General features: G+C 51.3%; 2 protein-coding genes across 6 annotated transcripts in view; one reads left to right on the top strand and one right to left on the bottom strand.

Annotated features, from left to right (window-relative positions):
• Positions 1-8,749, bottom strand: part of KLF7 (KLF transcription factor 7) — a 59,016-nt gene extending 50,267 nt beyond the window's left edge. The window contains exon 1 of one of the 5 annotated variants that reach the window (XR_013953801.1): positions 8,185-8,517. Coding sequence is in view for 4 of the 5 variants with exons in the window: in XM_080600494.1 (XP_080456620.1) it covers positions 8,185-8,388 (204 nt within the window). In the remaining variant the exon portion in view is untranslated. Of the gene's footprint in view, positions 1-7,209; positions 8,079-8,184 lie in introns of those variants that run through there. The other 4 variants (XM_080600495.1, XM_080600494.1, XM_080600497.1 and 1 more) reach the window with 4 other exon arrangements.
• An 864-nt stretch (positions 8,750-9,613) lies between these two features.
• On the top strand, positions 9,614-24,049 carry LOC308198299 (uncharacterized protein). The gene is made up of 3 exons (XM_080600533.1): positions 9,614-10,478; positions 11,495-11,645; positions 22,439-24,049. The coding sequence occupies exons 1-3, from the start codon at positions 10,398-10,400 to the stop codon at positions 22,558-22,560; spliced, it is 354 nt and encodes a 117-aa protein (XP_080456659.1). The 5' UTR covers positions 9,614-10,397; the 3' UTR covers positions 22,561-24,049.
• The last annotated feature ends 481 nt before the right edge of the window (positions 24,050-24,530 follow it).

The following is a 24,530-nucleotide window of genomic DNA, read 5'->3' as shown; positions in this document are numbered from 1 at the left end:
GGCCTTTGCTCACTGGAACCTTTGTTTTCCATCCAGCCCTGGTGGAGAATAACGGCAGGCAATTAAAGGCAGGCCCCTACTTCATCCCCAGCAGCACAAAGCGACTCGGCACGATGCCGGTTCCCCTCCTGGGCTGGAGTCAAGACAAGTCAGCAAGGGGTACAAATCGCAAACGTTTGCAAACCCAAGAGCTCTCCTTATGCTTGAAAACGAAGTTTGCCCACTGAAAAATCGGGATTAAAACCAAATGCCTAGCAGCATAGTAGCCTATTAGTAGTGAAAGCATTTTTCAAATCTAATTTACTTGTCATGCCGCATGCCTTTTCCTCACCGCACAGTCCAAACAGTTGCTCTCACTTCGCTTTATTTCAGATGCACGGGAAGAATGCTGCAGTGCAAGAGCTGCACAGACAGCAGGTGGGCAAGATGATCCTGTCCAAAAAATGCAAACCCTGTTTATGCCTTGTTTTGTTTCTTTTAATTATATAGATGGAGATAATTCCACTGATTGCAGTTTCTGTCAGAACATGTTGATTTACAAACCTTCATCACAGTCAAACGTCAACCCTATGCCACGTCCCTTTAAAACTGACCTTGGGAGGCTGCAGATTTAAGGGCAGGATTTGTAAATCAGGACACTAATTGGAACCTCGCAGAAAAGCCTCTCACAAGCCGGTGTCCTTCTCCTTTGTGTGCCCCCCCGTCAATCACATTGTCTCCCAAGCTCACCTCTGTCACCGGCTATTTCTCTACCCCTTGCCGAGCAGGAGCTGTTGACACCCCCCGTATGATTTAAGCCCTGGCTTTGCACGCAGGTCCACAGCACTGGGAAATAACCAACAGGATTAGGACGTGTCAGACACGGTCTATAAGCCCCGTGTTCAAAACCATTATGACACTTAAATGCGTACGTCTGCAGGACCTTCAGCAAGCATTAATACGCCGTTTATGCTTAAGTGACTCAGACTCTTTAGTGTACGTTGTAAAGTATACCACATGCATCTTAATGGTTCTCTAAACAACAACACGTGTGAGGAATGCACAGTTGCACTGAGCGGAATTGCTCTGAATTGGAAAGGATCCTTCATGTGTGAGAACAAAGAGAGAGAGGGTACCTGCTTGAAAACAATTAAGAGCATCAGAGCACTCTGCCAACACAGTAAAAACCATTAAAAATAAATAAATCCTGGACTTCCTGACCGAGTTTTCTACACCCTGTTTGACCTGTTTTCTATAAACTCAGAGCTGGGGTCAAAGTTGTGGTACACACAGGCTGTCTCAAAGGCAAGGCAGACCTCAGGAAGGGGTTCAAGCTCACCTTTTGGCTCTTTATTTTCATTATTTCACAGAGCCAACCCCGCACTCGTGGAGGGCACCCAGGGTGGGAGCCGTCCTGCGCTTTCAGGGCCTGCCCCCATGGCCCAGGCCTGCGGCACTGCCTGTCCCCCTGCCCTAGGTCCCGAGCCCCGACACCGATCCTCACAGCACCAGCAGGTGAAAGGAAGAGCTACCGGCCGATCTCGTGACTGAAGAGCCGAGAAGGAAAGGCTTGGAAAGGTCCTGATGCAATCCAAGCTGTCTCAGTGCCCTGGAGCACAAAGGCCGAGGCGATTTCCTCTCAGCAGGGAACAGAGACGTGGCCCCTGCTGCGCCAGGCAGCCCCAGCGCGAGCGGACACGCAGCCGTCCTCACCAGCTGCTGCCAGGCCAGGGGTGCAAACACAGCCCGGCTGGCACAGGGACGAGCGGGCTCCTTCTGACATGCGCACACCTCTCCGTACTCCAGCCAGCTCTCCAGGTTATACAATAGCAGCGCTTTCTTAATGCTGCAGGAATCAAGTAACTGCTGGAAAGCCCACCTTTTTTGTTTTTAAGAATAAAGGACAACAAGACAACCCTTCAGTGGCTTGGAAACAAGAAAGGTAGGAAGGACATAAAAGCCTTAACAAAGGCCTGTGACTTTAAAAACAATCTCAGTGTTTTGGGAACAAGGCACGCGATTTTTGAACTCAAAGTGGCAACGCTGGGAAGGAGACACAGCCGAGAGAGTACCAAACTCTGACACTCAAACACATGTACTGCCTATCGAGATCGAAGTCTAGAGAAGAAAACTGGGATGGTCTCAAATACACCAGCATCAAGCTGGGGAATCTACCTTTGTACGATCTAGGCTCCAAACCTGTTCTCTACCCAGCAACATTTAGGAGGAAGGGAGGCTCTTTCCCTGGCAGGTTTGCTTTGTTTGTTCGCTGCAGAATCAGCTGAACCCGGCAGTACAAGTGAATCCAGACTCGTCTGGACCATGTCAGAAGCAGTCACGCACAGTACATAGAAGACCTGTGGGGAGGGGGAATCAGAGATGGGCTATCCCTGCGACTTGAACCTGAAAGAAACCACAGAAATGGCCACTCACAGCTCATGAGCGATGCCAGGAGTTTGGAAGTAGTGGGGTGTTGTAGATGAATACGTATGAGAATGGGCAGGAGGCACCTGAGAGTCGAGAAACAGAGAGGAAAATAAGAGGGACTTAGCACCACTCTTGAAAACACTTTATTAACTCTCCAGAATTCAGCTTTACCATCAAATAGGAAAACTCCCACCAATTACAATACCCACAAATGATTTTTTATGACATTTTGAGTGTGATGATCAATATCCTCCAGTGTTTTTTCCCCTCTGAAGGATGTGACGAACTTGGTGTGAGGTATACTATTACACTTCACATACTGAATGCCAATGTTGCTCAGCCGGTGAGCAAAACCCCTTTGTTTTATACGAACAATTGCAATCACGGTTGTGCATGTGCAGCTACAGAGTCAAACAGCTTCCTTCTTGCTTCCCTATAACGTGTCCCAGTGCAGAATGGAGACGATGCTTCTCAGTGGAAAGTCATTTGGCAAGGCCTCAAAAACATGACATTATCCAGAAAAAAATATATTGTTCCCCCACCCGGGAAAGCTTAAGTGTGAAATTACTGCATTGTACTGAAGACCTTCTGCCATTTCCACGTGGAAGTATCGCATTGCAGACTTGCTATATATCACAATTTTTATGTAACCTACTGAAGTCTATTCACTGCCTATTTAATAGGATATAAAGACATGGGTGTGTTGGGGGGTGTGAAGGTTAAAACATCCCAAACAAATAAAAGAAGGCATTTTCTAGTTAATACCCACATTATGATTGTGCATTGCTGAAAACTATGTACCCTATTTCAAAAGCACCTGCCACACACAAAAATCACACACAAAATCAGCTGTTTAACATTTGCAACATGGATTTCAGGGCTCCACACTTTCATAACACCAAGAACTAATCATTTATAACAGATTCTGCAATTAAGGAATCACAAAACAATACAGGCAGCAGTTTCCAGTTTGACTTTCTCTTTCCCCATCTCCTTCTAGAGTGTGCAAAGAGCTTGCTTTCAGCACATGGAGCAAGTGGAGTGCCTGCATGGGTAAATGGACTGGTGCTCAGAGTCTGAAATACACTGCATTACACATGTGGCTGTTCTTGGAAGTCAACCATTTCTGCAAGTTATTCTCAAGAGGCATGATGTACTATAAGCACTTAAGAAATGTGTTACACTGTGACTGGAACCAAGATGAAATAGCAATATTAAAAGAGATGGTTTAGTTTACGTAGTGGCCAACTATGCCATTAAACTAGAACAATGGAGACGATGGGCAGGCAGGAATGTTCTCCAGTGAGACTTATGCCTTTCCAGTAGCAGTGGAAATTTTTCCTATAGGCCTGAAAATGTCTCCCAAAGAGAAGTCAGCATTGAGATGTAAGGGTTCTACCAGATCAGTCACCCTGGGATACTCTGCTCTCACACTGCACAGGGATCTCAAAGCCCTTGGCCAGGATGGGTCATTTCAGCCGCCCAGCCCCACAAAGACCATGCCTCTGTATTGCTGTTCTCAGTCATTTCAGAAGAGGGTAAAATGAGGCCTGAAGACCTGATTAAAAATACACAAAGGTTCTACCACAGAGTCGAGGGCAAAACAAAGGTTTCCTTGATCCTGTGCTTTACAGGAAATGCACATCTCCCTTAGAAGGATCATGGCTTGCTGCAGCTGAGAGCAACTGAGTCAGCCAAGGCAAGAGGAAATGTTATCAGGCAATGGTTATCAAGCAAATGATACAAGGCTACAGCCACCAATGAGGACTGTTCTGCCCTGTGACACATGTGGGAAAGGCTGGCTGCCTTTTAGTGTAAGCCAGAGCATGACACTTAAACCCTGCTGATTTTATACTTCTGCTGAATCAGCTGCACACACAGCGGCCCTGCGCATCTACCTCCTCCTGGTGCTGCTGTGCTCTGGCAACACAGGGATCGCCGTGCTAGAGGCTGCCCTGCGGCCCCCACAGAAAATGCGGAGAGCCCCCAGATGCCTCCTGGTCACACCTCTGAGCACACACAGAGCCCTCCAAGGGCACGGGGTAGCAGGGGCGGTTTGAAGTGTCGCACCTAGAAGAGACAAATCTGACTACAGAAGATGCCCGCTGCTGTTGATCTTTTGATGACCCCTCACACGATGCCGTGAGGGCCCAGCACGAGGAACAGGCTGAAGCCCCGAGCCCAGCCCCTGCCAGCTCTCGCCCCGGCTCCTCTGTGGCACGCTGACAGTGGGACCACGTGCAGCTGCACGGGCTGCACTCCCTGCAGCCACCTCCCCCAAGACCAGCCCTCGGCAGAGCCACCAGGCACCTCCCAGCCTCATGCTGCTCTCCCTGCAGCCCACTCCCAGTCCCGGGGACACCCCATCAGACACCTACCCCTGAGCAACGCGCGTGGGACCGCAGCTCCTCACGCTGCACGGCCGCAGCCACACAGGGGCTGGGATTTCCCCTGGGCAGGTTATAAATCGCCGAGCAAGCTCACGGGGACGGAGAGCAGTGGGGACGGCAAGCAGTCCACGTGGTTCACAGCACGGCGAGGATGGAGCGCCAGGCAGAAGCAGACAGATACTGAGACACCAGCCAGCTGGCGTACAGCAAGCGCCGGATTTTTCAATGCCCAGCCCACCCCTTTTTTTAATCTCTCGTAGTGCCATGGCTGCGCGAGGCTGCTGGAAAAGACCAAACAAAGTTCTCTCCCTCCCGATGAAGCTGTGCTGTGGACTACTCATCAGATCCTGACCTCTCCACTCCAAGAAGAAACCCCCCGACCTCCAGAGCGCTTCACCTGAAGGAGGACACTCAGAGCTGACATAGCAAAGCTAAGCTTTTGTTGCCTGAAAACCAAGCCCACCAACACGTGCTTTAAAAATAACATGAAATGCATCATGGATTCAGTTCCAGCTTCCACTCCAGGTATTGCCACTTTTACTACGTAAACTACGTCCAGGATGGAGTGAGAGGTCTTTTGTTCGTATTTTTCTCCTGAAAAGGAAACCTACGGAAGAGATGACAATCTCTTCCTCCCCCAAATCCACTTGTGTTACACGTATTGCTGGGCTGCTCTCATCCAACTCCAGTGCTGATTGGTAAAAGCGTAAATGCCAAACTTGCTCACATTTCTCTTGTAGTAGGAAGGAAAAAGGGAGAGAGGATCAGCTGACCGCACGCAAGCATTTAGCAACCTGCCTGTGCTGTCAGTGCCCTCTGTGAGTGATGGCTGTTTCCCAATCGGAAACATGAGCAACTGCCCCAGCTGGGTAGTCCTCGGCCAGCAGCTACAAAAGCGTGGTCCTGACTCAGGAAAAGAGGAAGACAGACAGGCCTGTGGCAACACGCTCACCCCAAGGCACTCTACAATTTTCAGCAGGGCAATCGCATCATTTATGGTACCACAAGAGCCCCCAAACCTAGCAGCAGCAATTGGCACGAGCCAGCCTCTCCCCACCAAGGACGGACAGCCTGCTATCACAAAGAACTTGCGCTCACAGCCAGACAAGGAAGCCTGCTCTTGACCCACACAACTACTTCCCCCATTTCAGAGACTCTGAAGCACTCTCTGGGGGACACTGCTTGGCTGCTGCCAGGAGCACTGCTCTGGAGCCTCCAAGGAGCTCAGGTGTTTTCATGGGAGCGGACGCGAGACCCCTTCAAGCACCTTCACCCCGAATTAAAGCTGCTGCTTCCCTACCCCAGTGCTTCCCCCAGGGGTTGGCAACTGCCCTGCCAGCTGTCTTCCCGAGGGTCTTGCCCGCACCCTGACAGCTCTGAGGGATACCTTCGGGTATACACACATGCACACGTGTGTGCCCTGTGTCCCCAAGTTGCTACGGTTTGCCTGAAGTGAACAAATCCCTAATACTGGGCTACATTTGCAAGCAGTTCGGCAGACTGAAATCGGGGTCTCTGTGTCAGTGGGTCTGCCAAGCCCGCGTGCCAGCACGCTCTGTGCAGCCACTTCGGCTGCTCCCACTACTCATCCACCGGGTCGGCTCCCCTGCTGTCTGCAAGGAGGGTCCGGGCAGCAACAGGGGAGAAAATCAAACTGCAAATACAGGATGCATTATGAAACATCGGGCACTGGTTGGAAGATCTGAGGGGAAATAAGGGAAAACGTAATAATTTATTTCCAACTTTTCCTTTCCAAACATATGTGGAGAGTCAGTGGGGTTTAACCGGGAGAGTATTAAGTTTAAATTCTGTGTCAGTAAGAGGGGGCTCGGGTAGGTACGTTGCACGGTATAAACCAAGCTGCTGCTCTTCCACACATAAAAGAAGGCAGCAGGAGACAGAGTATCACGCACAGTACTGCCTAGAGCATGCTGGCTATGTCAACAGATTATCTCGCTTTGGACTGCCTGGGCTGTTACTAATATGCAACTGATCCAACAACAGCGATGCTATGAAATTATTTTCCTTAATGAAATTATATCAACCTCTTCAGTTTAATTAGCATGTTAAAATTATAAAAGGAAAGCAGATGTGACCACCATGGATGTGCGAGCTGAATATTAATAACAAAAAGCATCCCCACCCCCCTCGGAGGAGAAAGCAAAGTTGGATCGGTTATTTCGCAAATGAAATCCCAAACGTGCTCACACCGCGGCTGTCAGTAAACCTCTCACAGGTGTGCGTGCACACACAAGGCTGGAGCCAAAACAATTTTACCAGGGCGAACCTTTAAAGACCCAGCCACAGTCCAGCGGATGACAAAGCTACAGCCCCCGCCGAGCGACCGTCTGCTTTTCTGCCCGCACACGCACCGGCAAGGAGCATTAAATGAATGTCCCAAGCTGTCACTTACTGGAGAACTAGCGCACATTGCCCCTGCGCTAGCCAAGACTCCCGTGAGTGCCTGCAAGACGCAGCCCAGCGGCTCCTCGTTCCCGAAGTGACAGTGCCGTGGGGCCGGGCAGCGCGCTCGCGCCACATGTCATTCCAGCCACACTCCTGTTCTTACCAGCCAGCATGTTTTGTTTTTCTTTTAAAGAGGCACCAGTTTACAGATCCCCTCTGCCAGAAAACCACACCAGCAACCAGCGCTGCCTCTGTGGCCGGGAGGGAGCGCGTCGCTTCCCTCGGCATCCCAGCAGAGAGCTGTTCGCGGGTCTGGGCATTTGGGCACACGGTTTGTTTGTACGGCTCCTTTCTGTCACCTACTCTGCTCCCGGGTGTTATTCGTTCACCGACCGTCATTTTAACGCGTTGGCAGTACTTGATTTCCCCCTTCAGAAGTCCCCCAGCCCTGCCTGCGCGTCAACCCTACGGAGCCTCCGAGCACGCGGGCTGACGGGCACCAGCCTGAGGCGGCATTGTCTGACGGTACAGCCAGCGTGCGCTTCTCCCCACCTTCCAGAAAAAGGGAAAACGTGAAAAATAATAAAAAAAAATCATTCGCCCCCTGGTCGGAGGATTCAGCCTAAAGCCTCCGCTGGCGCTCCCGCACACCTGGCCACCTCTGCCCGGTTTCTGGTGACAGAAACACCTGAACACAAGACGATCTCCGCCGGTTGTCAGCACTGGCTGGAAGTGATCAGCCTCGCTTAACAGACCAAACAGAAAGAAAACGGTAAATAAGCCTAAGCCGAAAAACGAGATGAGGAGAGCGGTGCTCACAAAAGCGAAGCCCCGGCGGGTGTCAGCGGCCCCCAGGTGCCGCTCGGGGCGGGGGGGGGGCAAACCCAGGCAGCTGGCGGTCTACCCACGCGGAAAAAAAAAATAATAACAAAACCAAAAAAAAAGCAAAGAAAAAAAACACCGACAAAAAAACCATACTAACCGACCAACCCTGAACCGAGGAACAAGAACTGAGACGACGGCGGAGACGCGGCCGCGAGGCACCGGGCGCCCCGGCGGCTCCCGAGCAATGCAAAGGATTCACCTGCTGCCAGTTCTCCTCCAGGGATGGCAACGCTGAGAAGTAGCCGGTGTCGTGGACAAGCTGCAGCTCCTGGAATATGCTGTAACTAGCCAGGACATCCATGCTGCTGCTGAGCACGGCCCCCGCTCTCTGCCCGTGTGTGTGTTTGTGCGCTCTGCTGGGGGGGGGCGGGGGGGGGGGGGGCTGGTTTCGAGCATAAAAAAAAAAAAAAATTTAAAAAAAAAAAAAAAAAAAAAAGGAGGAAAAGCGGCCGATGGTGGAGCCGGCGGCCCCGGGGCTTTGTTGTGTTTCAGTCACACTTTGGGGAAATAAAAGGAAAGGGGGGGAAGGGAGGGAGGGAGGGAGGCAGGGGGACCCGCAGCGCCGGGGGCCGGGCGCGCACCGAGCACCGAGCACCCCGCGGCCGCCGCACCGGGGCTCGTGCTCGTGCCCGCCGCCGCGCAGCCCCGCGCCGCGGCCATGCGCGCTCCCGCGCCCCCCCCGTATTGTCGGGAGCCCGCATCCCCCCCCCCGCCCCCCCGCGCCGGTTCCCTCGGAGGCGCAGGCCCCGCCCCCGCCGCCCCGCCCCGCCCCCGCTCGCGGCCCACTCAGGCCGCGCGTGACCATGTAAGGCAAACGGCGGGGCGGGAGGGGCGGGGCCGAGGCGCGCCTGAAGTCACTGCCGCCCAATGGCGGCGCGGGATCGCGGGGAGAGGGGCGGGGCGTGGCTTGGGATTGGGCGGCGGCGCGGCTCCCGCCTCCCGCCCGCGGCTGGCGGGGCGGCGCGCGGCGAGCTATTTTTAGGGCGCTATATAAGGGGGCGGCGGGGCGCGCGGCGGCGGCAGAGCGCGGCGGGGGCGGGCGGCGGAGGACGGGCGCGGGGGCTCCGCGCTCGCGGCGTGGGGCGCCCTCAGCAGCGAGGGGCCGTGGACGCTGCCCCCTTGGCGTTGTGGTTGGGGCTGGCCGCGCGGCCTCAGGTGGTCGCTGTGGCGTGTGGTGCCCCCAAAGCTGCCGTGGCGCTGGGCTCGTTGTGTTCGGAGGGGGCACGGAGCATGCGGCCGTCTGAAAGATGGGTTCGGTAGTGCCATAAATCCCCTGTCTTCGTTGCCCTGTGGTGCCACCAACCCTGTGGCCACGGTCGTATCCTGCCGCCAGGCTGCTGGTCCGGCACCCATCATCGTTACCAACACCCGCGGGGCCAGGTGTGCCCCCAGCAGGTGCTGCCAGGCCATCGGGGTTCACAGGGGTCGCTTCGCGCTCTCCCCGCTCCCCATGACCAAGATGCCTGTGCTCGCCGCTGCTTCCCCCCGCGGCCCGGTGAGTGCCTGGCCTCAGCTGGCGCAAATTGGTGCAGTGCTGCTACTGCACTCATGGCTCGTCCCAGGTGTCCCGCCCGGACTGATGTGAAAACATGAGGCAGCACGACTCATCAGCGTTAATTAGTTCATGGTATGTTTTCCTTCCTGGTGATGAAGCCAAATTGCCTTTTCCAAGACTGGGCCCATGTTAACAATTTTGAACGCTGCGTTTGAAGAAGGCTTCTGAGAATAAGCCTCCTGCTGCCCACGCTGTGGCTGCACCAGGCCACAGAGCCTCCAAGGTGCTGTTGAGTGACACCGCTCGTACATTGTTTTACATAGAAAGAGTGAGCGCCACACCCTCATTTGGGGAGTCAAAATGTGGTGGGGAAGAGGGAAATGGAGCTGTTACAAAAGACAGTAATTGGGAGAGACTGGTCAGAGGCTGTTTTTTCAAGTAAATGTTCTCAGCTGTGCAGAAATGCTTTTTGTGCGGACACTTGAGTTACGGAAGCAGCTGGTGGCGGTCAATGCATGGTTTTGACCCCTAGGCCAGGGCTCAGGGCGGTCTGGGGGCAGCTCACCTGCAGCCAGCTGTGGGAGGAACGCCTGCTTCTCACCCTTCGCCTCGGGAGCTGTCGGTTGTCTCCAGCAGGCCCACCTTCAGCTTTGCAGAAGAGCCGGGTGTGAGACTGGATGTGAATAATAAACTGATCGTTCCCATCAGTACACCCACAGAAGTGGAAATGCGCATGTTAGCGGGAAGGCGAGAGGGAAGGTCAGCGCAGCGTGTGCCGCTGAAGGTCCTGCAGGCGGTCGTTACCGATTCCAGGCATGCCTCGGGCTGGCACAGTGACACGTTCCTGGGACACCTTGAAGACGGAGGAGAGAACTGATCTGAGGTGGTCAGAGCTGGTAAGAAGCAGCGCCTGGGTGTTGTAGCACAGCTCCTGTACCCAGAGGTTTACACAAGAAATACCTGTTTCAGAAAAAGCTTCTAAAAGCATTGCTCCTTAAGAGCTTGTTAGAATGAGGCCATATGCATATGCAGAGGCTGCTTCTGACCTCGGCTAGGCAACAGGACAAAAGCAATAAAGGTTTATGGTGCAAGCTACGTAAGCATACATTTCTATCTTCAAATTCTGTGATTCCTGTGGTTGAAAAACATTTTGGTGCTGTAATTCTGGCCTTGTTAATCATACTACCCTTTTATTTAATTAGCGCTCTGATTGGCAAGCCTTTGCTCTAACACAGGTGTGAGAGAAGTGGCCTGCGTGAGCTGTGGGTTGGTCATTTTGGGTTGCACATCTGTGCACCTATGAGTTACTGTGTGCAGACGGCCCAGGAATCCCCTCTGCTGTGATAAAGAGTCATGTCTGCTTGCCACCGAGTAGCTCTGGTTTGAATTGTCACTTAAAATCTTTCTGTTAGTCCGTCTTGAACTTTCTGCTGAAGGCATGCCCTTGTAGGAGCAGCCTCTCTTCCCCCCTCGGTGTGAAGGTTGTTCTCTGGTGGAGCTCAGCTGCTTTTCCCCAGCAGAGCCCTGCCTGTGCCCAGGCTGCACCGTAACTGATGGCCGGATCCGGTGAGCAGATGCTGGTCTGCTGCTCTGGCTGTCTACAGGAGGAATTGTCTGAGGGCAGGATTTTGGCTGTGAGCCGTGAGGTGAAGAGCTGGGCTACAGATCTGGCCGCTTGCCTGGGTGGTTTCCAGGCAGACATTGCATTTTTATTGTCTTGGATATTCTGCTTTGGAGGTCACTCGAAAAAGCAGAATGGGGTTATTGCTGTGCAGAAGTAGAAAAGTCTGGACAAAAAATGAATGTGGTGATACACAGGGTGTAACACTCTCGCTTCAGCGTCTGGGGTAACATATACCTGTGCTAACCCAAAGGTAATGGAAGCAATTTGTACCATGCTCTTGTTTTCCAGGCTGTGCTGACCTTACTCCTGGCAGATAGCCACTCTCCCCGCTCTGGCCCAACCACACCACCCACCAGAGAGCAACGCAATCAAACGTGGAGGAGGAGCACTGCCACCGTGCTGCTGGGCTCAAGGGCACGAAGGACTGTACAACACTCAGGTAAAGGGCGAAAGCTGGACCTGTGGGAAGTGTAAGGATGAGCATTTCAGCCCTAGCACAAATTTGTCGTGAAATGGGTAAAGAGAACAACCTGGAAGGTAAAAGGACTTTTTTAGGACAGCTCTAAACTTCATCATTGCTGCGACTTGCTGAAATGTTTGGAAGATGCAGGGAGGTGGTACCCAGCTAGCTCAGTTCTCTGGGCTGAGCTGAAAAACAAAGTCTGATGCTCTAAGGGGAGTTGAGATAATAGTTGGACAGGCCTGATCTGGTTCTGACCTGGAGGCTTTTGGCCCCCATTGTCCTGAAAGGACACTGAGCACACTCAGGACTTACCAGAATTGAGTTTTCAGTTTGGGGAAGGAGTCTTCATCTGCTGTGGCTGGTTCACATGCTATAAGGTTTTGTATTTCTTATTATCACTTATATCTTAGAACTGTGGCTGTTTGCATCAATATCAATCTGTCTCCCAGTTTTCAGAGCAAGAAAGTAAAGCAGTGCTGTAAAGGCGAGTAGTGTAGATGTGCACAGAGCAGTACGGTGATGGGTCAAAGCTTACAGCAGCACGTAGTAGGTACGACCACAGCGTTAGTGGGAGGAAATGTGAATTTCTTTGGGTCCTACTGAGAGCTCTGAACCCATCTGGAGCTAACCAATTCTTCTGTCGTATGAGTCCTGAACCTTTAACTGCCTGTCTGTCCTTCTCAGAAAAGTGATGTGGCTGTGTAACCTTCCCCTCACTCCCCTTGTCCTCCAGATTCTGCTACAAATCTGTAAATCATGTAAGAGTAGACTGGCACTAGAGGAGTGAAGTTGTTCTCAGTTCCTGGCTGTACCTCTGCTTCCAGCCCCTGGGGACGAGAAAGGTCAGCGCATGCACATGCAAAGCTGAGACCTCCGCCTCCTGCCCAAAGTGATCTTTGTGTTCCTGAACCTCTTTGCAAGGGCAGTTATCATTGCTATTCAGCTGGTGTTCAGCATCTGACATAAACAGTCTCTGATCATATTAGTAGGCTCTCAGGTACTTCTACAGTACAAATAATAAATAATAATGAGCTGCAAGGAAGACCTCTGAGTTTTGGATGTCTGCTCAGGCTGGGCTCTTACAGCTTCCACCTGATGCATCCCCTTTGAAGACCCTTCTGGGCCACTGTTGCTGGCAGTGCAGCAATGCTGCCAAAAGAGTGGCCTGGGAATAGGGTCCCTTTGTGCTAGGCGTGAAGGAAAAGGTGGTCCTCAGCCCAGGGAAGTGTGCTTGGAAGTGTGGTGGGGTGGGTTCCTGTGTAGTGGTGGCTTGGTTGTCTTGATGGTCCTGCCGAGGGCAGCAGGACATTCCCTCACACCTTGGGTGGGAAGAAGTGCCAGCCCTGGGCAGAGGCTGTGGCTTCTTGTCCCCCTGCTGCACACTGCAATGTGAAAATACAAAATGGTGCCATGGGAGATGCTGTGCGGCTGTTACCAGACATGAGGGAGACGCGTTTGTGCGTGGAATCTCCGGGCTGGTGGCCTTTTAATGACTGAGCTGGATTACACTCAGGAAATGTATAGGAAACCTTACAATAAAACAGAAGGATACATGAATGGTTCAGCAGCTGGTAACCGGGGACTGGCTTGTGTTATTACGCACATTACTCTGGACAAAGTGTTGGTTTGTATTTGCTGTAGCCAGCAAGAGCTCTTTTTAGAAGAGCTGGCGTTGCAGCACAGGTAGCACATCCAGCACGGGGGGCTTGCTGTGCGTGGCTCTTTGGTGGCACTGCAGGGAATACCTGTGCCAGTTGGTGTCTGTGCAAAGGAGAAGGCTGTCCAGAAAGCAGGGGTTACAGCAGCATTGCTGTTTTTTTCTTTCTAGTCTTGTCACAGATGAAAGAAATGCAATGCATTCAAAGCAAAGCTTGTCTTCAGCTGGAAGCTGTGAGACTCTCTTACTGTGCTGTTTTCACAGCCTCTTGGGGTTTCTCTCTAGTCCCGTTCCTTACAAAAAGCTGCTGAAGATGTGGCTCTCAGTAAAGCGTGGATGTGTGAATTAACGAGGAAATGCCTGAGTGCAGGGAATGAAGATCAAGGCTCCGAGCTCGCTTGTCAGAGCGGGTCGTGCTGGGTGCAGGCAGGTGCTGCAGCTGTTCCCGTGCACAAAGAACAAAATGCCTGGCTTGGCACCCGCACGCGCCTCACAACAGCAACCAAGCCTTGTACAAACAGTGAGGACCAGAGCCCAGCTCAACTCCAGGCCAAATTTCCTGCTCTGGTTCGTTGGTTGGGCTCATGGCTCGACATCACCTGAGTATGGCAGCATTTCTCCCCCTAAAGAGCATCTCTTTGGGGACTGGTGTTGAATGAAACGAGGCAGAAATGGTTCTTCCCTTGGGCAGCCCCTTCCCATCCCAACACCAGTTGTGCTTCCCACAGTTTTCCATCTCTCAGCACTAAGAGAGACCTTTGACCAAGGCCCTGCAGCCATGGTCCGTAAGAAGAATCGCTCACAGCCAAGTTCTTCTTGGGGCTCAGCCCTCACCAGCCAGGCAACTGTGGGCTGCTGAAAAGGAAGTGGAAGGATATTGCTTAGAGGGAGAGCCTGTCCTTGGCCTGTCTTCCACCGTGCTTTTTGTTCCTTTGCTTTGATTTCCCTTGAGGATCAATGGGGCTCTGCTGAGCATCTCATACCCGTTTGGCCCATGTCGCACAAGGAGTCAGGTCAGGTGGATACCTGGCTGCTGGTAGAAAGGCAGCAGCACTGATCCTGGGGCGTTGGTTGCACAATACGAGAGCTCATGGGTTAAATGCAAGAAAGACAAGCTTTGTCCAAAGTCACAAACTGAGTCAGATCCCAGAATAAACCTGGCTCCTCTCAAATGGCAGATTAATGCCCAGGGACTGGCCTGTATCTGCTGTACCTGCTCCCTCGGAGCCCTCTGTGATGGGAGAAAACTCCTGGCTCCCCGCGTCGATTCATGAGACGAGAGCTCTGCTGAGCTGTCGTTTCCTCCAGGGCAGTGCTCAGCAGGGTAGTCAGCAGTTTGTCATCCCTGCCCTTTCTACCCGTAGCAATTGCTGCCACCAGTGAGTAATTGGTTATTATTATTAAAGCCACGGGGAATGCTATGAGATTGTTTTATAAGGGGTGGGGGAAATTGTTTTATAAAATGGAGGGCACCAGCATAGCTTCTCTTCTCTGTAATGGGAGGTAAGTACCTGCAGAAGGTGAGCTGGGAGGTTGTTCTTTCTGAGGAAAGAAAGCAAGAGGTGATACAGGTGATCAGTGGCAGCTGAGGAGATCTGAGCCTTGTTTTGCAGTCCCCTGCCTTGAGAGCTGGTTTATGGGTAGCTGAGGGTGAAGATGCTGGGCGTAATCCTTCCTGACGGAGCTCTGTACAGCCAAAGGCAGGTGCCAGTTGCGTGTGGTGGATTTGTGCTGATTTCTGAAGCCAAGAGTTAAGAAACCGAGAGGCAGAGCCTTGGAAGAGCGAAGGAGCGAGGGAGATGTGCATCTCTCCAGAAACTCTTGCAGATTCCTGGAAGCAGGCGAACTCCGGCTGCCTCTGACATCACTTTTTTCCATGGCAACACAGAAAGACATCATTGGGGTTCTGACAGGGCAGTCAAAAGGGCTTGCGTGGCCTGGACACAGCGAAAGGCCCGGACGTCACACGAGGTGACATACGGCGGTACCTTGGAACAACCTCAGCCACCAGCTCGCCAACCTCTGGCTCCTCCACCCTGCGCTGCCGGGGCTTACTGGAGCCAACTGGGGAGCACAAATGCAGGGGCTGAACCTCTGCCCTCTTGCATTTTTCAGGTGTTGCCTTCCTGTGGCGAGAAGTGGTGACTTCCCCCTTTTCGTGCATGTATTTTTAATCATTTTTATGAACCTGTTGAATTCTGTGCACGTTTGGGTATGTTGTCCATCAGTTGCCATGATGAATTTGAGCGGAATATTCCTGCAGAAAACGTCCCCCAGCTTTTGCAGTGATAAGCGTGACCGTGACTTTATAAACGGGCAGGGCTGTGAGCCCTGTGCCAAAACTGGGGATGCACAGTCATCCTCCTTAAAGAGAGCCACTGCTGCAGGAGCTTGCTCCGGTTTGCTTTGAAGTCAATGGCAAGTTTCCCATTGACTTAAGTAGGAACATGTGTTTAAAGAAATGAATAATGCTGCTCCTCGCTTCTCCAAGTTTTATATGGTCAGGGCATAGCCTGATTTGACCTGGACACTCAGCCTGTGTTTTACTGCTACTTCAGCCTCCGTCTCAGCTGCGCAGTAGGTAGCACAAGTTTGATTTGTGTAGAAGAGCTGCATACTATTGGTAACTTATATTATGAGCATTAATTGTGTAGGACTGATAAACTGTGAAGGTTTCCTTGTTTTCCACCAGTAACTTTCACTTTATATTGGATTTGGACAGAGCGTGCATCAGGGTGCACGGCGCCTCTATTTTTCCTGCACGTGTTGCTCCTGCTTTAGATGACCGACATGTGAGGGTGGAGTTGCCGCAGTCCCTGTGGAGGGAGGGAGCCGTCACCGCTGGCACAACCCTTTGAACCGTGCCAAAGGTACCCAGATGGCCCCAGGCAGGAGCAGGCCTTGCTCAGGCCCCAGGCTCCAGCCAGGGCATCGTGGAGAGGGCAGCGGCACGTCCCTGGGGACCTGTCCCCACCCCCAGGGCCACCCCTTCCCCACTAGACCAGAGGGAGTCTGAAAGGGCATTACCGTTTTTCTTGGCATTGATTGCAGGACGAATGCTTATTGAAACAATTGCCTCTAATAGCTCAGGAGAGGCCTTTATGTTCTGCTGTGGCAGTGATCTACAGATAATGGCTCCCTCCGAGATTCTCATGCTCTCCTGTGATCCCCGTGCTGGATGCATTAAAGCTGACCCGCAAAGAAAAATATGTATTTCTCTTCTTTTAAATGCTTCTTAGAGTTCTCTGAAGTACCGCTATTACTGGTGCATTGCTCGTCGTTTATTGGGGTTTCTTGGCATTAAAGGGTGAGCCATGGTTTTTGTGGAGTGAGGAGACAAACTGCTTGCTTTTCACCTCAGAAACAGGACTGTCCTGAGCAGAGGGAGTGTGTGCTCTTGGGCAGGGGGTCCGAATCCCTCACCAGAGGGGCAGAGATGCCAACGTGTGACCATAGGGACCTTCTCTCCCAGCTCCTCAGCAGAACTGGATGCAAAGGTTTCCAGCAGAAGTGAATTTTCATCAGAACACACAGCTTTTTTTTTTTTGAAATTGAAGCGTTTCATGAGAACGTGTCAATTTGAACATAGTTTTCAACAGAAAAGTCAAAGTGAATCATTTGGGCTTTTCTGTTTTGTTTCATTAATGTCAAAATGTCTTGTTTTGATAGAGACAAAATTGTCATTTTTGTGATGTAAAAATGTTTTACTTCCACCTGCTCATTTTATTCCATTTTCTACTAACTAGAAATATACTGTTCATAAGCTATTAATTTATCATTATCTTTAGATGATATTTAATACCATACCTAATCTTGATGTATACTGTTTTGTTTTGACATCTAAACCAAGTGTCTTCTTATTTTAGTGAAATGAAATTAAGGTGCCAAGACAAAACGATTCACTGTTTGTTAAAATTAAATATTTTCTTGTTTCTGAATCAAAAAAAAAACAAACACTTTTTTAAATTTTCACTTCTTAATGGGGAATGCAGCTATGTTCTGGGGTGTGAGGCTGTGGAAAGCAGCTCTGTTGCCAGTCAGCATGCTCTTGAGCACTTGAGTTAAATCAGTGCTAGCAATTAAAAAGCAAGCAAGCAGGTTAAAACAATCTGGGCAGCAATAATTTCCCTTTCCAGTTAATGAGGTTTCGTGTGGAAGAAGATAGGATGAAGGGCCGTTGCGTGACCTGTCGTGTAGCTCGTGCTGGCTGCAGCGCGTAGGAAGTGACTCGAAGATGTTCGTGTTCGCTGTCCCCAGCTCATCAGCTCCCAGCCTGGTGATTATGAAGCTGTACCCAGAAGTGATGGCATCTTGCTGTCGCAAGCAGTACCTCGGCCTGGCGCTTCTCTCATGAGATGCTGAAGGCACATGGATGTGAGGTCTGGTGGTCAGGAAGGGAGAGACGACCGCCCGGCTGAACTCCCTGGGCGTCGGGACCAGCGCCTACCTCTGGGTGCCGGGACTCAGTTATCGGTGCTGCTAACTTGTTGTGTGATGCTTCCAAATCACGCTGCGATAATGGCACTTATACATCACGCTTTGAAGATGCTTTTTATTGACTTAATGTGAATATTATTGCCATCGTTTATTACGGGGAAGTATCTCATAGTAATTGAAATACAATATGGTGCCATTAATCACTCTGAATACGAAATGCTAACTTTAAACTGTTCATAGTGTATTAAACACTCCTCTAACCATAAAACAATTTGACTTGCAGTCAGATAGTTTAGAAATGGCCAATGTTTCAGATTCGCGGTGATTGGCGTTTATGTGGCGGTGTTTACATTTCTGTTTTTCTGAGCAAAGTATTTTCCTTGGAATTTCTGCAAAGGAGTTGGGGCTTGCAGCTTTCTGTTCCTTGTTACAGAGGTGTGAACAGGTGTAAGCTGAAGACACAACTGCTGTCTGCTTAACAGCATCTCCACTGTGCACCTGAGATAGGAGTGAGTCTGAGCACTCTGTGTGCTGTGTACAGTGAGCATTTCTCCTAAAATATCACTAGCGCTCTTTCCCCAAGCTGCCTGGTAAAAGAAGAAGTGAAAAAGAGCCAAACTCAAATACTAAGGTTGTAGGCAGTGACTGTTAAAATAAAGCCCCTTTGTTTCATAGGGTGCTTTTGAAACTTAATTCTCTCTTCTGTGTTGCTTAGAAATGAAAGGGTTTCCCACTTTGAAAAGTAATTTTCAATTTAAAAAAATGCCCAAAAGAAAAAAATCATTTAAACTGCTGTCATAGCAAAACTACACCAGTGCCATCTGTGGCGCTTGACCCAGGTGTGATAAATCCCCTCCAGATGTGCCCAGCTCCTGGCCTCTGATGCCTCTTTGCTGTCTGTGCCCAGGTAGGGAAATGAAAGCCCTGACGAATAGCTCTGGTCCTGCTCCTGCCCACACGGCGCTGCTGCAGCTACAGCCTTGCAGGATGGGCACAGGGTGGGTTGGACAACGTGCAGCAGTTGGGAAAGCTCCAATGTTTGCTCCTACGGAGTCTCCAAGGAGCCCTGCTATCCAAATGCTTGCAGGAGCCTCCTTTTTTACGGCCGGATTCTAAAAGCGTACTTCAGTGGCGCACACAGGAGGTGGGAAGATGTGTAAGGTCACTTCTCAGGGCACGTTTTAAAGATTTTCCAAGATGAGCAGAGCAAGGTCTTTCTGCTGAGGGGAGGGGCTTTTTTTTTTAAGCTGGAGCTTTTATTGTCAATATGTATTTTTAATAAAAGGGAAGCGCTAGAAGCGGTAGCAGGTGACGGAGCCCTGTGCTGTTCAGCTGCTGACATTTATAAGACAATGCCAACGTCTCTTCAAAACAGACTCCTGCTTGCCACTACTGTATTGATGTACACCTTTATTGTCGAACTGACAGCAGCGAGATGAAAATGATAATGTATGAAAAAATCCCAGAGGCACAAACCAGCGGTTTTGCAATGCAGCCTCTTTGCCTTTGGCATCGTGCGGAGGGTAACGCTCGCAGATGAGTCACTGTGAAGCAGCACAGGCTACTCTCATGCATCCTTGATACTCATTTTTCCCAGTTTCTGGTGACACCAGCTGTGTATATCTTAATCATCTCTGAGCGTTTACATTTCTTTCTCGATTATCTATAAACAAAGCGTGGCAATTACATGGCAGGTGATGGCTGGAGGGAGCTGGTCAACTGTGAGGCTGTGCGATGGGCTGGGCACGGGAGAGGTGAAAAATAAATACTCTCCAGGCGGCGAAAAGGGAGCGGTAACCTTCCAAATAGCATAGAGGAGCAGAATAAATTTACTGCGGAGGATCAATACAGATCGGAGGGCAAGTGAGTGCCAGGCGTCCACCCGCAGGCTTCAGCCCTGCATGCCCCAGCCCAGCGAGGTCTTGGAGCAGGGCACGCTTCGGTGGGCTGGGAGTTGTGCTCAGCGCCCTGTACCTTGGGGCTTTCCTCAGCCAGCACGGAAATGATGCCTGGAAGGAGGAGGAAGTCGCGTTAGGTTAGAGCCCGGTGCTGCTGATCAGTTCTCCGTGGAGCATTTTTGGTCGCATAGGAGCAGTCCCCGTGGCAGCAGGCTGACCTTTGCTGAGGGAGGAAAGCTTATTCACGGGGCACGTTTTGTAGGATGCTCCTTACCGCAAGGACATCGATTCAGCAGTGCTATGCCGATGTTGTGCGCCAGCCTTTATTTCCGGATGAAAAATGAACATAAAGAATATGCCGTATTCATTGATTCTTTGAATTTGCATATTTGGATATATATATATGTTTGATGTCTGCCTTCTGTGTGTAGCTGTTTGCCAAACGTGACAGGATTTGTTTTTTAAACCTGGGGGCGAGTTCTGCCCTGTGCATTTAAAATAAGATTTCTCTGAATTATTGAATATGTCAATAAATAAAGCAGAGGAAGCAGGCAGGGAAAAACCCAGAGGTCCTTGGTGAAAGGAAGTTGTAGATGCTGGTAATAGGCTGTTACAGCAGTTTAAAAAGAAAAAAAAAAGGAAGAAAGAAAAAAAAGGGCAACTTTAAAAAATGGAAGGGACAAAGAATCGGATCGAATGTCTCTGTTCTGTTTTTCTCTGGGTTTGATGGCAATTATGAGCTTAGCCCTGGATGGCATTTCTTGTTTTTCCATGAATTCAATTCCATCTCGTGGTGGAGGGTGAAGGAGAGAAGCATTTGAATAGATGCCAAAGCAGAGGGAGGAGGGACGTGGGGGATGCATCAGTGCTGCCCCGGGGGATGCCCATGAGGTGGGAGACAGTCCCGGGAAAGACATGCAGCTTTCCAAACAAACGGCCTTTAACCCGCAGCACAGCTGAAAAAAGGGAAAAGAAGAGGAAGGGGAAGGTCAGGCCCCGGAGAGAAGCTTGCCCACAGAGGATGTGACCTGTGGGAGGCTGCAGCCGCTGTGGGCTTTGCTGCTGTCTGTAGCAGCATCCTGTGCCCGCAGTGGCTGTCACCAGTCGGCTCGGATGGCTCATCTGAGTGCTGGCCTTCCCCGCTGTCCCACAGATGTGTGCAGAAGGAAGGGGGCTTCCTTGCAAGAAATTGTTCTGCATGCGGGTTTGCCAATGCGTGGGGCAGAGCGTGCTGTAAGCCAACAGATCGCTTCCTTAAGTAAATAGAGCAAGGCAATTTCGCCGTAATTGTTGTGAATTGGAGACAGCGTTTGGTGCATTAAATGTGTTGTATGTTAGACAAGTAAAGCATGTTTGGTATATTGGGAAACACAAAATAGCAGGATTTTACCTTAATTGTGTGCAGCGTGGAGGAGGAGGAGAGAAATGGGGTACTGAGGGCTTTGTACGCAAGGCTTGTGGGAACAGTCGCATTGATCGTAGCGGGAGGAAAAGCATACGCTATTTATTCACAGATAGGTGCAGCAAAGCTGCCCCTTGGCCTGGTGGTGCTGCAGCAGGAGGTGGGTCCCCAGGGCTCAGGGCAGGGCTGGGGGTTGCTGCCAGCACCTCTGCCCCCCTCAGCTCCTAGGGGACGAAGAATAAAAGACTGCATTTTACAGAACGTGTCATCCCGTCCCCAAAACTACAGCGTCCCTTACACTCCTCTCAAGAGATCTTGCATGAGCAACCATTTAAATGAGTGTTACATTATTTACAACTTTCGCTATTATTAAATTAATGTTACATTCATTGGGGTTTTTGTTTTGTTTTGTTTGCAAGGCAGAGCTGTAATTTGAGCAACATATTCATCAAGTCGGAAATGGTGGCTCCAATTATTTTAACATTCATTTGCCCATTCAGCTTCCTCTGCATCTGCCGTTTTCTTCCATGCGGCAGCGTGTCGGAGCGCAAAGCACGGCCGGAGACGTTTTTGTGCTGTTCAGCAGCGAAATCTCCACGAGGGAGACGATGGGAAGTGTTCAATCCAGCACAGCTGAGGCTGCTAGAGCTCTTCTGCGGGGCCATAAGGCGCCGGTTGCAATGGCAGCGTGTCCCCGGGCGTGGATTTCCTTTCTCTGCAGGCAAATCCCTCCTGACTTCAGAGCATGGGAAGATGGGGTAGCAACTTTTTAAATTCAGGCTGGGTAACGAGCAGAGGCTCCATCGATTTGCTGGCACAGGAGCCTTGGTACAGCAGTTTCACGTGGTGCTGATGCTCATCGAGGTGAGTGTGGGATAATTGGTTCAAATCTGAAAGGATACTTTTGATTGCTGGGTAAGCAACCGTAACAAAGCTTCAACCCTTCAGCAACTGCTGAAAATAAGCCAGAATATCAAAAAAAAAAGTGTTGTTTATTTTGATCCTGGAAGTGTAAGCTTTCCTGACATGGTCGTAAAATCTTGTAATTTATTAATGCTGCTCTCTTTGAGACTACATCCCGTACCACCCCCTGGCATCTGATGTTTCTGCCTCTTTGGGCCCGATCTCGCAGCTCTGTTCTGTCAAGCAGTGCTGGGGTGCTGCTGCACTGGCCCCCAGCGTATGAGTGTCAGGACTCCAGCCTTCCTCGTCACAGGGCTCTCTTAAGATTGTGTTTTTTTGTGTTTTTAAATACCAGGAAGTGTGTTCTCTTTTTCCTTTGTCTGCTTTCTTAGTCTGTGAGACTCATTTGAGCTTTTTCCAGCAACCACAAGAGTTAACTTCATGCTTTAGCTTTTTGTTTTTTCTTTCCCAGAGGAAACAGGAGACTCTCAGACGATTCTTGGCCTGCAGGAGCCTGGGTCTCTAGGGAAAGCAAAACCTAAATATCACAGGGCTACTGATAAAACTATGGGAGGAGATGGCCTTGAAGTGTGAGTGTCCTTGTAGGACCATGCCTGCACCCATCTAGGTCTTCAGCCTGCAAAAAGGAGTTCCCATTCTGCCTTGGCAGTGCTGCCAAAGTGCTGGCATCCCTCTGCTTTTGTCTGTGCGCATCCCATTTTTCAGCCAGGTATTTGCAATCACACATATTGAATCCAGTTGCTTGGTGTGGCCGGATGGCTCCAGGCAGAAGTGGCATCTCCCTTTCCATTAGATCCAGAAGAGGAGATGGATAACACGCGCTGAAGGGCAGAAAATACAAACCTGTTATTCAAAATTTGATCTTGCTGAATTCCTCCCATTTCTCAGCAAGGGACAGCACAAAGCAGCACTGCTGGCAGCAGCCCGTGCACTGCCGGGGCTGGGGGCTCCTCCATGGGTGCAGCAGCCTGGGGGCAGCCAGGCCGACTTTCGCAGGGACCCGCTCGAGCACAGCGTGGGGGCGGCGGGGTGGCGGTGCGCAGCAAGATAATGAAATGTGGCCCTGCAAGACCCTCAGCGACGGCTTGTCGGATGTGCCTGTGCTCTGTTCATTAATCTGCGATAATTAGACTTATTTGCAGAGGTTAACAGCAGTGGCACATGGTAATTAACCACTCATTCCCCGCCGAAGGACTCATAAAGCAGCTCACATGACGCAGGTCCGGCTGTGGATATTTTTGGTGCTGGGGGGTGCCCCCCAGGGGATGATGCACCCCAAAACCCCTCGTCTGTGCCTGACCCACCCCAGGGACAGGCTGCGGGAGGGGGCAGGAGGAAAACAAATCTGAAACCTCTGCTGTTTGCTCTGCTGCGCCTCGCTGGCCAGCTGGGAGCTGTGATTTCCCCAGGGCAGGGGCACTATTGCTCAAACACCTGCTGCTGCCGTGGGCAGGTGTTTTGGGAGGGCGGGAGGGAAGGGGCCAGCGTGCCCCCCAGTTCTGCAGAGCATTGGATACAGCATTAGAGCTGGAGCCAGAAAGGCAGATTTTGGACAGGATCCCTCCTCCCTTCCCTTTCATCCCTTCTTCCCCCAACCCCCCCCAAGTGAAACCGAGCTAATTAGTCAAATAGATGAGGATAGGCCGGGTGGGGAGAAGCCCCGTTGCGTGCTCTATATTAGTAACTCATGGGGGAGCAGCCGGATTGGAGCGAGATTGAAAGGGAAAATTGTAGGTGCGTGTCGAAGGATAAGTGGGCTGAGCGTTTCCCCCGGCGTGGTGACGATGCCGTCCTTCCCCGTGGCCGGCCAGCCGTGCCGGATCCGTCCCCTGCTCGCCTGGTGGGTTCCAGCCCATGAACAAACGAAGCCCCTGCTGGTGGGGAGAGGCCAGGCACAGCCGGACACATCTCAGCAATTTGCGAGCAGTGCACAGGAAAAGGAGGAACCCCAAAAAGTTGCCCCGGCACAGCCCCTTGTCCTGACAGCAGTGCGCTGCTTGTCCCGATGGCCACGTGCCAGCACCAGCCCTTCTGCCTGCAGACTCCCAGTTTCTGTTCCCCTGCCCAGGAGCTGCTCTGACGGAGGCGGTGTTTGTTTGCAATTAGTGCCTTCGCCCTGGGCTGGGGAGTTTGCTTCAATTATCAAGCAGAGAAGTGCAGCTGGTGGCTGGGAAACCTGCAGGAGCTGGAGCATCCCCTTGGAAACCTCCAACCCTTGTCCATGCGCCCTGGAGCCCGTCCCATTGCTGAGCTCAGCTTCAGACAGGGGAAGGATTTCAGCTCTCAGCATCTGGGACTTTTTGCAAGGCCGCTCTGAGCTGGGCACTGAGGGCAGGAGCGGAGGGCATCTTCCCGGAGCACACAGCGTGGTCCCCTGGGCGTTTTCTCTGTGGAAGTAACAGGGTTTCTTCCCAGAACAAGAAACCCCTTGCATCCATCATGCACAGCAGAAGGAAGCGCATGTGCCGAGTGAAGCAGCAAGTGGCAGGCTGCTTAAAATGGCAGCTGCCCACACGAGAGCTCTCCCCACTCCTTATTGTGGA

This window comes from Anser brachyrhynchus, assembly GCF_964034855.1.
Source record: "Anser brachyrhynchus genome assembly, chromosome: 7".
In the NCBI taxonomy this organism is placed as follows: Eukaryota; Metazoa; Chordata; class Aves; order Anseriformes; family Anatidae; genus Anser; species Anser brachyrhynchus.
This window is presented reverse-complemented; position numbering and strand designations above follow the sequence as displayed.

Bases quoted from the DNA above. Each gene is read 5' to 3' on its own strand.
- LOC308198299 (XM_080600533.1), top strand. From the start codon at position 10,398: ATGCCTCGGGCTGGCACAGTGACACGTTCCTGGGACACCTTGAAGACG. The intron at 10,479-11,494 runs GTAAGAAGCAGC...CTTGTTTTCCAG, and splicing joins ATCTGAGGTGGTCAGAGCTG to GCTGTGCTGACCTTACTCCT. The intron at 11,646-22,438 runs GTAAAGGGCGAA...TTTCTTTCCCAG, and splicing joins AAGGACTGTACAACACTCAG to AGGAAACAGGAGACTCTCAG.